Source organism: Phlebotomus papatasi, chromosome 3 (assembly GCF_024763615.1).
Source record: "Phlebotomus papatasi isolate M1 chromosome 3, Ppap_2.1, whole genome shotgun sequence".
In the NCBI taxonomy this organism is placed as follows: domain Eukaryota; kingdom Metazoa; phylum Arthropoda; class Insecta; order Diptera; family Psychodidae; genus Phlebotomus; species Phlebotomus papatasi.
The window spans coordinates 71,904,774-71,917,088 of NC_077224.1; the positions used below are offsets into that span (position 1 = coordinate 71,904,774).

At 33.3% G+C, this 12,315-nt stretch overlaps 1 protein-coding gene across 1 annotated transcript in view; it reads left to right on the top strand.

Moving 5' to 3' along the window:
* LOC129807702 (myosin-11) overlaps positions 1 to 12,315 on the top strand; it is a 63,302-nt gene that overhangs the window by 40,043 nt on the left and 10,944 nt on the right. Inside the window, exon 3 of the mRNA XM_055857150.1 lies at positions 7,838 to 10,917. Within this exon, the coding sequence (XP_055713125.1) occupies positions 7,838 to 10,917 (3,080 nt within the window). The remainder of the gene's footprint in view (positions 1 to 7,837; positions 10,918 to 12,315) is intronic.

The following is a 12,315-nucleotide window of genomic DNA, read 5'->3' on the forward strand; positions in this document are numbered from 1 at the left end:
TAAGGCGGCAAAACCAGCAACATAGTACTAAATTGTGTAAATTTTTTACACATTGTGTAAAATTACACGTATTTTACACAAAATGTGTAGATATTACATAAATGTGTAGTAGTACGCAAAAATTACACAATAACGTAAATTTATAAAAATTAATTATGTTAAAACAGTGATAAAAATCATTGTACGATAAAAGTGCGATTTTCCTCCCGGTAATCTCAATTTACATCATTTCTAATTATTTAAATAATATATTAGATATCTGTAGTGTTTTCTTTTTTGATTTACTCAACTTTTTGATCTTTATGGTGCTGGAACACATTTTTACTTGTGTGAAATTCATTTGACTAAAATTTTACCTTTTCAAAGAAAAATCTTCTTGACAATTGAAAATCGAAATTTCAATTTAAATTTGACAGAAAAAGACAACTATCTGATTTAATTTTGAAAGAGTAAAAGGTAGAATTTCAATTAATTGAATTTCACTGAATTGAAAGGTGTGTCGTGTGTCAGCGCATCAGCGCCATTAATATTTAAAATGACAGTAAAAACGAAATTTCGTTTACTGTCTCTTAAGTAAACCTTTTTTTATTCCCTGAAAAATATAAAATTAGGCTCTTGGTGTTGCCCGATTCAACAGAAAAAAAAATATATCAAAGCAGTGGACAATTTTAGTAGAAATAATATTCTTTCTAAAATTGTTCAGATTTCAAAGAAATTCTCGAGACCGAAGAAAAGTCCGCAAAAACATTTTTGGCGCCAGTTTTTCAGCCGATTTTCAGCGCCAACGGTTGATAAGAAATGTACTTAAAATTTACCGCGTGCAAAATATTTGCATAAATTTAGGAACATTTCAAAAATTATTTTATAAAAGAGCTCCCAATACTAGGCAATTCATATCAAATTTTTTCAATCCGTTTTCACTTAAGTGGGAACTCCCTATATTATGACAGATTTTTTTCTACATTCAACCTGACAACACCAGGAGAAAATTCGCCATTTCGACTTTATATTATTTACTGAATTGCTATCGGGAATTAATTATGTCAAAAGTAAGGTTTCTGTCTTTAAATTAATCCAAATTTATATTAAAATTTATTTTGGTAGTTTTAACTCATTAATGATAATTTATTTCTTAGCAATTGATATCCGAATTGTTGCGAGAAAGGATTTTTAGTTACTTCAGTACTTTTGTCTTGTAATGGTATGGGAAAAATAGCTCGTCAAAGGTAGAAATACATTTTCTACCTCTGGGAAAGAGAAATATATTTTCGTGGAAAGTTGTGCATACTTGGTATACAAAAGTATGCACAGAAGGTGTGACATAGCATCTATTTTGATAATATTTTACTTCATTCTCTGTTTTGATTTGAATTCTGGGTGAAAAATTCTTCTCTTAGATAGTTACACTGTAGAAATAGTAAGGTTCGAAGGAATTAAATGTACAGAACTAAGATTTAGTGAACAAAAATTAAATTTGGTCGGTAAAAATTTAAGTTTTACGGATCTTTTTTATTAAATTTAATTTAGGTGTTTATTTTATCTTTTCCAAAACCTGTGCGGTAAATTCATTGTTCCAAATTGAGTTACAAGTCGAACTTGAGTTTTACACAGCAGATTTCATATTTAACTGCTAATTTGTTCAATGCTACAATCATTTATAAATCTGCAAGGAGAAAATCCATTATTGGAGATACGCTCTATTTCCAGTATTTCTGGTACATTGTCCTAATCGGTTAAGTACTAGAGATCATTAAGAGGAGAATATGTGCTCTTATTATTGTACAAAGCGAATCAGTAAGAATTGAGTAGTAATTTTTCCTAATTTTGACTTACGGCACATATGTATGTTAAATTCTAATATACATATAGTAGATTTTACAATAACAGTTTTATTGCTTTAAATTGCGCTGATTCATCATGTATTACAAAATTTAGAACTTCTTGTGATTTATGCTCTATTAAAAATTTTAAATTTGGTTTTTAATACTCAAAATGGACACACGTACGATACAATATCCATAATATTCTATTTAAGAAATTTCTATTATATTCCATTTAAAAGCTATAATAAAAATCATCGAATGAAGATGGTGATTTCTACTATCTATTAGGGGAAGTACTCTCCCTTCGAACGTTCATGCCTTCGAATAATGTGAATTTTCTTTTGGTTTTCCTAAGATATTTACACATTTCTATTAAGTATTACTTGACTTATCATCAATTGTTGATAATTCCGTGATAATTTAGTGTAAATCTCTTACGAAAAACAAAAGAAATTCACATTATTCGAAGGCATGAACATTCGAAGGGAGAGCACTTTCCCCTATATATTCTCTTATATTCTTTAATATTCTAAATACATACGGAAAGTAAAAAATACTTTTCAGATTTTTCACAGTGTAAGAATGAGAGAAAAAAAAGAAGGGGCCTATATGCATTTTAAATTGTCTCAATAGCCTATGTTCATGGATTAAAAATATATGAATGGCAAAATTGTGTGTTCAGTATAAATTTAAATGATATTTAGAATGCCATCTAAACTCTCCTCAAATCCAACTCACTTTTCATTGATCCCCGAATCTAACTTAATTCTTCTCTCATGCTCTGCTACTGACCCTTTGCTTCTCTTTCAAACAATTTGTGGTTTCTTTGCATTGCAGAATGTCCTACATGGGAGATCCATAAAGTAAACGTTTAGTTTAATTTATTGTGTGACTCTGAAGCGTATTTTCACTATAACAAAAATATTTTCACAAAAGACTTCACAGTACAACGTGACTTCATCGGGGCGACAAAATCAATAAACAATAGAAAATGCGGGTTTTAGAGAGACGAATAGACTTTATTCTAAAGAGAAGTTCTCATCTAAACGAAAGTCCCCAACATTATGAGAAATTGTCATTAGAATGTGGCTCCATTTTGAAAAATTTTCAACATTAAAAAAAAACTGACTTCCAGTGTGAGCCAGATAAAAATTAAACACGCTTTTTTTTAGTTTCAAAACCGTATGCAAACAAGAGAATGTTTTTAAGAGGGACTTCTCTCTTGTATTGGCAACATTGAAGGAAAAAAAAATATCTGAATATATCACTGAATATAATAGATAGTATTGTTTAGTTACAGTTTTCCGAGTCCAATGTTGGAAAGAATTGAAAAATAGTATCGAAAAAATTCCCACAATTCCAACAAAGTGCAAAAGAATGAGAAAGATAAAAACCACATATCAGACACCTTTTTGAGGTGGTGTTAATTTTTCTTCTCACTCTCTCCTGGCCATTTAAAATAATTAAAATAATACCCTTCACCCCTCTCTACCCCATCATACATAATTCTCATGCCATTGAGACGTCGATGTGTCTGCATAATATGCTTAAGTTCAGATATTTATTCAATAGGTTGGAGGTGATAGAGATTTTACGGCTTTTCACTCGATTTAACTATTCAAAGTTATAGCTTTATTGGGCTAGTATACAACTAAATCCACCTGGAGGAGGGTGGGGTAGTTTCACGCAGGTCAATTGCTCTTACACATCGTTTAGGAAATTGATATTAACTTCAAATTAACTGAGTTTAGCCGCAGTTTCTCTTGGGCATTGACTGTATGATAATAAATATTTTAGGAAACGTAAACATGTAAGAAAGACATATTTCACAAGATCTTGTATGAGTGAAACTACCCCGACTTAACTTATCTAGAATAATACTCAAACTTTCAAGTAGGATATAAATTGTATTCAGTATTTACAGTTATTTTGGTTAGTGAAATAATATTGTTTTCGACAGCAATTTATTAAAACAAACTTTAAAAATATGCAAAAAATAAACCAAAATTAATTTAAAAAAAAATATAACAACTTCAAAAAATTAGGACTTCCATGAAGCAGAATTTTGAAAACATTTCAAAAATATTTGAAAAGTAAAGTAGCACAATTATCAATAAAACCATTTAAGACCGTAACACGGGCTTCAGATCTAAGGCTTAGCTATACAGCTTAACTTCATTAATATCTTATCAGAAAAGAATTTTTGGAAAATTTTGACTTTAGATTGGATTATTAAGGGCAAATGATCAATTAATTCTGAAAAATCAACAACATTAATTGCTATTTAGGATTTTGAGACCTTATGGAATAAGGCTAAACCTCTAGTCTGAAGCCCTTATAATACCATATCTTTAATACGGGCTTCATACCTACGGATTAGCCATATGGATTAACTGTCATAATTTCTGATTAGGAACAATTTTGGGTTAAATTTTGATTTAGGATTAGAATAAAGGACTGGACTTCAGAACACAGAGACGAAAAAACAGACGAAAACTTTGACGTTTTCCTTTCTTGAAAATTCAGACTTTCAAAAAAAAAAAGAATAGTCAAACTGTAAACCTTTGGCGGTGTAAGGGATTATTCAAAAAATAAAAAGAAAAGATGAATTAGGGAAACTGAGTCAAATTTCGGACATGTTGCATTATAAAACTGAAGCAATATTCTAAGCTTAAAATGTAGGCAGATCAAGCATCTTTGAATTGGACCATCTTTAATATAGGATTCTTTTTCCTATTTATTTACTGGACCTTACTGTGACATAATTTAGATCTACAAATTAATTTCGAAGCTAAATTAAATCATAATAAGGCTCAGATCCTTATAAAAATATAAGAAAAAGCCCTATTATAAAAGCCTTCCACTTCCACTTCGCCCTAGTTTTATGGTATTTTATAATTTTTGTTTAAGGAAAACTGGGGTACCACTGAACACGGGGTAGCACTTCGAATGTTTAATCAATTGAATTTTAGAGAACGAGACCTGTATCAATTCATAGATACTATAAGGATGCTTGTCCATTGAAGAAATGGTTGAGATAGTTCACGTAATTTAGAAATAAAAATTATTGTTTGGTGCTACCCCCATGTTCGGTGGTACCTAATTTCCCCTACTTCTTTTTTAAAAGATTTATATGGAACTTTGTTGGGTTTCTCTAACAATTATTCTTCATGCATTTAAAATTGAATAGAAATACAGATAATTGCTTTGCGTGCTATACCGGACGACAAGTTTTTCAAAGTTCCTTGCTCTTTCTCATTTATTACTAATGATTTTTCTACGGTCTTTCGTTCAAAACAGATGACATTCTTTTGCTTCTTTTGTATTTTACAAACTCTAGAAATTAAAAACAAGAATTCATGGAAATTTAAAAAAAAAATAAGTGCCCTATATTGCAAGCTGTCCGAAATTTGATACACTGGAGTTTCTCAGTTTTTGCAATTGAGTAATAAAAATTAAAAATTAAATAGCAGAACAAAAAACATGCTTTAAATTTCAGAATATTTCAAAATATTTATATATTATTTATAATAATAAAATTATTTTGACATTACTAAAGCATTTTTAATTTTCTTTATTTCACAATCTTTGTTCTTGCGATATAAAAATTCAATAGACTTCATTTTTGTTTTAACAATTGCATTATAACAAAATAACATGTTTAAAAAAATAGTAAATATTATATATAATATTTTGAAATATGTGTTACTGACGATGCAAGCCTATATTTTTTTAATATTTTGTGTAATTATAATTATAAATGTGAGATTTCTAATTTAAACTATTTTTAAATACTTTTTAAACAAGAATATGGCATTTGTTACGCATTCTTAAGAATACTGTAACTTAAAAAAAAAACTTTAATCTAAACGGTTGTATTGGTTGCTGCTCGAACGCCATAGAGAGAGCAGTATAATATAATTCCTCGATTTTAAGTTCTATATTATTATATAATCGGACTCCTTACCTAATAACGGCTTTTCAAGGTCAAAGTTTAAGAAGGCTCTAGAGAACGAATTCATTAACCGAATGGTATCATATCTGTGCTCGTTGGAAAAGTCTTGGAATTCCCAACAAGCGTGGACAGGCTCCAATCTGTTATAAACCGGTAATGATCCGATTCATAACCGATAAGTAATTTTTATCAGAAAATCAATTGTATTACTCCTAAGCTATTTTGGGTATTCTTTTGAGTGATTCAATCGGTTCAATAAATTGATTGTGAACGAATAAACGGTAAATGATGCGAAAGATGTTTGATGTATAGCATCTAACACCGTCTTCAAACTAAAGGTTTAGCCTAGTTTCCGAAGGTCTCAAAATCCTAATTAGTAACCAATTTAATTTGTTCTTCTGATTCAAGTAAATTAATTCTCCTTAATAGTCCATCTAAGTCAAAATTTTCCAAAAATTTTCAAATTTAAACCTTATGGCTAAGCCTTTAGGTCTGAAGCCCGTATAAGTCACGAGTACAAGTATTTTGCAAACCATGGGACGATTTGGCACTCTTTTTTTTTTTAAGTTTCACACAAGTTCACGTCTCCTAAAAACTAATAGAGCAATCGAAGTTAAAATTTAAGCTTAGATCACTCAGAAAAATAATCGAGTAAAACTTACTCGAATCAATGTTGAATTGACTCTGTATCGTTGTGATTTTCGATTAACTATATTTTAGAGTTGATTTTACTTCTATTTAGGTGTAATATTCGGAAGAGTTCTTTTAACTTTTTTTTCCTAAAATTTACATGACAAAAGAGTGTAAATAACACTTTTTAAGACTGAAAATAACTCGTTTTGAGTTAAAATAACTCGTTCCAAGAGTTAAAAAAAATCTTTTTTTGGAATTAAAATAACTCTTTCAAATCCCAAAATGGATAGATTTTGCAATTTTATGTTTTTTTTTTATTTTATCATTTTCTCTATTAATATTTTCTTGATCGCAAGTTCCCTATATTCCGAGCGAAATATCACGTATGATGCACGCACATGTCTTCATGAAACACTGTTATGGCCTCTACACACTAGACAAAATTATGTCCATATTGAAGAGTTTTTCCTACACAAGCGTAGGAAATTTGCTTCAATATGGACATAAATTTCTCTAGTGTGTAGAGGCCATTAGGCATATTTATAGTTGATGTTCCATATGAACTTTGTCAAACGAAAATCTTCTTGACTGAAGTATATTCTTAAAACGAAAACACTTAAGCATATACTTCAGTCGAGATGACATTTTGCATCGAAAAAGAGTAATAATTGCATCGATATCCGACGAATTAATTCATCTTGCACGAAGAGTTGTTTCAACTCTATTTACTAAAATTTACAACGAAAAAGAGTAACAATTGCATCGATATTCGTAGAGTTAATTCAGCTCTGCCATAGAGTTGTTTTAACTTTTTAGGTTTTTTCTTAGTGATTGAATTTTGAACGTTTAATAAGGCGATTGAAGCTACTTTAAGTTTAACTCTTTCCGGACCGCAGCATATGCTGCAAGCCAATTTCACCATTTTTTAATCAAAAATATCTAAACTCAGGAATTAATTGAGGTTCTACAAAAAATATCTTACATTTGGACATCCTTATAGTTTGTAATCATCCACAAGAATCTGATTTTTATAAATTAATAATAATTAGAAAACATTGTTTTTCATAGAATATTCATACGCTTCTTTGGGTACTCAGAGTCCCAAAAGAAACGAAAAAGTTAAAGCCACTCCCACGAATTTTACTATAAGCGTGACCTAAAGGGTCTTCGTCTGAAACAAAGAAGTCACGCCCCCTAAAGACCTTGAATTAGTAAAGAGCAAAGGAAAACTTTAGTTTTTGTGCACACGATTTCAACATTTAGATTTTTTTTCTGCTTTTCTATAAAGATTATTTAGTGAAACTTAGATTGATTTTGATCTTTGTAACAGCCCGATTGAGGGGCGTGGCCTATATAACTTTTACGAATTTTTACAGATCTTTTCAATTTATTTATTTTGTTTCTTAATTCCCAATCTTTCTTTCAGACTCAAGAACCAAATGCCCAAATTGATGACAGTTGGTTCTGGGAACCTGACAACAACACCTCCTCCTCATCCTCCAAGAATGAGGAGATCCTGTCCAAATCGCCCTCAGGAGGTGACTTGACGATTATTCCGCTGGACCAGTCGAGTGATACAGACTCCCAAGAGCGATATCACAGGAAACTGGATGAGACAGAGACCAAACTGAAGAAGGCCAACCTGGAGAATGCTCTACTGATGGAGAAGGTTAAGCAATTGACGGGAGAGAATAGGGATCTCAATGAGAATATCGAGGAGTTGGATAAGCAACACTCGGTGATCGTTGAGAATCTCCTGGCACAGAAGAATCAACTCCAAGAGCAATTGACCGAAGTTAAGGCTTCGGGAGACAATCTGGCCAGGATGAAGAAGGAACTGGCTGATTTGGCGGGAAAGCATGAGAAAGTGGAGAGTGCTTATGTGCAGAGTGTTCAGGAAAATGTGTCAACAAAAACACAAATGGAAGCGATTAATTCTGAGCTGAGAAGGTCAGTTTGTGAGAATGTTGAGCTCGTGGCGGCAATTGAGGTGAAGAATGAAGAATTGAAGAATCTTCTGGCTGAAAAGGACAAGCTTCAGCATGAATTTCAGGACTTTTTCGTGAAGATGAAGGGTGAGAGGGACAATGAAGCGACTACAGTTAAGCAACTTATGGATAAAATTAATTTTCTCGAGCAAGATGTTCAGAAGTCCTCCAGCTATTCCATGGAGATCAAGCAGAAGGTTGTGGAGTTGAGTGAACAACTGGAGAGGGAGCAATTGGAAAAACAGGAACTTCAGCAGGAATTTTTGGCTTTTCAAGAATCTGTGCGTGAATTCAAGAAAAATTCCACAGATGCCCAGAAACTCGAGGATCAGGAGTATCAGGAGATGAAGAGAAAATTCCCAATTATTGAGGAAGAATTGAAAATTGCCCGGGAAACAATTGGGGAATTTCAGTCAAAGTGTCAGGCAATTGAAATTGAGAATAAACAACTCAATGAGGATTATGTGGCTCTTCAGGAAGATGATTTGACATTGCAGAGGAATTTTCATGCCCTTGAGGAGAAATTGGCAGAATCTGAAAGGATTTGTACTGAAGTTAAGCAGAAATATGAGCAAGTTGCGATTGAAAGGAAGCAGATTGAGGAGGATTTTGTAGCGCTTCAAGAGGAAGATTTGGACCTTCAGAGGGATTTCCATAGCCTCAAGGAGAAATACTCAGAATCTGAGAGGATTGGGCAGGAAGTAGAGGCGGGAAAGAGCAAAATCCAAGCGCTCGAGGCTGCTGAAGGACATAACCTCACATTGCAGAAGGATTTTCAAGCCCTCCAGGAGAGATTGTTAGAATCTGAAAGGATTTGCCAGGAAATGAGTCAGAAATATGAGCAAGCTGCAATTGAAAAGAGGCAGATTGAGGAGGATTTTACAGCTCTCCAAGAGGAAGATCTGGATCTTCAGAGGGATTTCCATGCTCTTAAGGAAAAGTTTGCAGAATCTGAGAGGATTTGCCAGGAAGAAAAGAGCAAATTCCAAACGCTTCAGGCTGCAGGAGAACATAACCTCACTTCGCAGAAGGACTTCCAAGCCCTTCAGGAGAAATTACTAGAATCTGAGAGGATTTGCAAGGAAGTTACACAGAAATATGAGCAGGTTTCAATTGAAAAGAGAAAGATTGAGCAGGATTTCATAGCCCTCCAGGAGGATGATCTCAATCTGCAGAGAGAATTCCACAGTTTCCGGGAGCAGCAAACCTCCGGAAATGGCAATTTTACGCAACTTTCGGAAGAGAATAACAATCTGCAGAGGCAAATAATTGATCTTCAGTCAAAAATCAACAGTTGCATTGTCGAAGATGTTGGAGATGTCAAGATTCCATCATCCAGGATTCTGGAACTCCTGAAAAACTACGGGAATTTCACATCACATACAGATGATGGTCTCAGAAGCCTCGAGGATTTCCTGAAAGCCACTCAAGATACAAAATACAAACTCGAAGCTGTTGAAAAGAGACTGGCTGAGGCTTTCAGCGGGATCAATCAGCAGAAGGATGAAATGCGGAAGCTGGAGCATGAGAAGAAAACTATCCAGGCGGATTTGATGCACTATGAGATCGAATGCAGCGAATTAATGAAGAACAACGAGGTTCTAGTGCAGGAACTCGATGAGATCAAATCCGGAAAGTTGGAAACTATTCAGGAGAATAGTGAGGAAACTGTAGCGATGCTGGAAAAGCAATTAGAGGAATGCAATGCCATTAATCAGAGCTTAGAGAACGATTGTCAAGCCCTAAACAATCGTCTGGATCAAATGGAGAGCGAAAGGGATGAGATTCAGCAGAAAATTTCAAATCTAGAAATGGAAATTGGTCAGAAATCCGGGAAAATCAGTGAACTCAGGGAATTGGTGAATTCCCTGGAGAATGAAAAGTCCAATTTGCAATTTGAGCTGACAGAACTCAAAGTGGCAGATTCGGGAATTGAGAAGTTCCACAAGGAAATAACTGACCTTCAAGCCCAGTTGGCCCAATTCCAGGAAGCCCATGAGAAAGATAAAATTCAGATGGAAGAGTTGACTAAGGAAAAAAATGAGCTTATCAATTTTGTGACGGTCAAACACAATGAAAGTGTTCAGTATCATACAGAAATTCAGCGACTCAATCAACTTCTGCAGCAGGAAATGACCAAAAATGCCACATGTACGAAATGCCCTGAATTCCAACAGATGCTCCAGGAGAATCAGGAAGCACTGAAAAGAATGGTTCAGCTGGAAAAACTTCCAGATAAAATTGATTTCCTACAGGAAAAAGCCAATTTGTTGGAGAAAACTCTGCTGACAGAACAGCAATCTGTCAAAGTACTTGCCAAGGAAAAGCAGGAACTCATTGAGGAGAAGGGTAATCTCACCAGAGATCTCCAGAGACTCCAGCAGCATCTGTTGTCCGTGGAGGAGGATCATACGACGCAGATGGTGGAGCTGCAGCATCAAGCAGAAGAGTACAAGAATAAATTGACTCTTCTGGAGCAAGAAGCCCAAAAATCCAGCAATGCTTACACCTCAGCCAGGTAAATATTGAGTCAGAGGCTTATCTCATGATTGTGCGAATTTTTCTGCGTATGATTCAGAACGGAAATGAGGCTGACTGTTTTTTGTGGGAGATTACGGAAAATGCACTAAGGAAAAACGTATGTCAAGTACAAAAACAAAATAGGGGTTGGGAGCGAGAACGGACTAAAAAATAATTCTAGATTTTTTTTTTATACAGAAAAAAATATTGTGTAAAAATGATCGTAAATGTTTGTGAAATCCTATGGCAGACTTACGAAATGTTTGTGAATCGTATAATCCACAAACAAGTTCGTAAAATTTTGTACTTTTTTCACAAACATTGTTCGTAACATGATCATTTGACGAACATTTTTTGTACTTTTACAAACATTTGTTCGTAAATGTTCGTAAACACTCAAAAAATGTTCGTAAAATTTTGTCATTTGTTCGTAAATGTTTGTAAAATGTTCAACAGCAAAACAAAAATTTACGAACAAATGACAAAATTTTACGAACATTTTTTATGTGTTTACGAACATTTACGAGCAAATGTTTGTAAAAGTACGAAAAATGTTCGTCAAATGATCATGTTACGAACAATAATTGTGAAAGAAGTATAAAATTTTACGAACATGTTCGTGGGTTATACGATTCACAAGCATTTTGTAACTCCCCCATAGGAATTCACAAACATTTACGAACATTTTTACAAAATATTTTTTTTTCTGTGTAAGGGCTCAAAATTATATTTAGGATCGTGAAAGCAAGACTAAATAGGTTTTACACTTAAAAAAATCAACATAAAATCGATTACAATCCGATTTTGATTAGTTTTAACCGTGTTAACCCATTCGTACCCATCGATTAATAAAATAGACGATTTTTGATAATTTATTTCTGTGCAATTGATGTCCAAATTTCTATCGGGAATGGATTTTTTCGTAGCTTTGGTCTTTCAATTACTTCGAAAAAATAGTCCGACAGCGATGAAAATACATTTTGTTGTTTTTTTCGCTTCGCGGAAAGTCATGCAAAATTTTTGCTCAAAAATTCCGAACGGAAAATACGACATCCCGTCGAATTTCTTAAAATTGACCACCATCTTCTTTCCTGATTTGAATTCTGATTGCTAATTCGTGTTCTTAGATATTTACCCTATCTAAATCAAAAGAGTTTGTAATTAATTAATGTACAGATTTTAAATTCACTGACCGTTAAGACGCTTGTCTGACAAGGGTTCCCCGCGCCCCCATGATAGATATTTTTTTTCTTTTTTAAAATCATCTATTAATCTGTATGAAACTAATTCCAAAATATAAAGAATCTATTTCAAGTATTTCTGGTACATTGACTGAATGGGTTAAATGGTTCTGATAGCTGATTTTTGCATTAGTTTTTCAAAATAAAAATACACT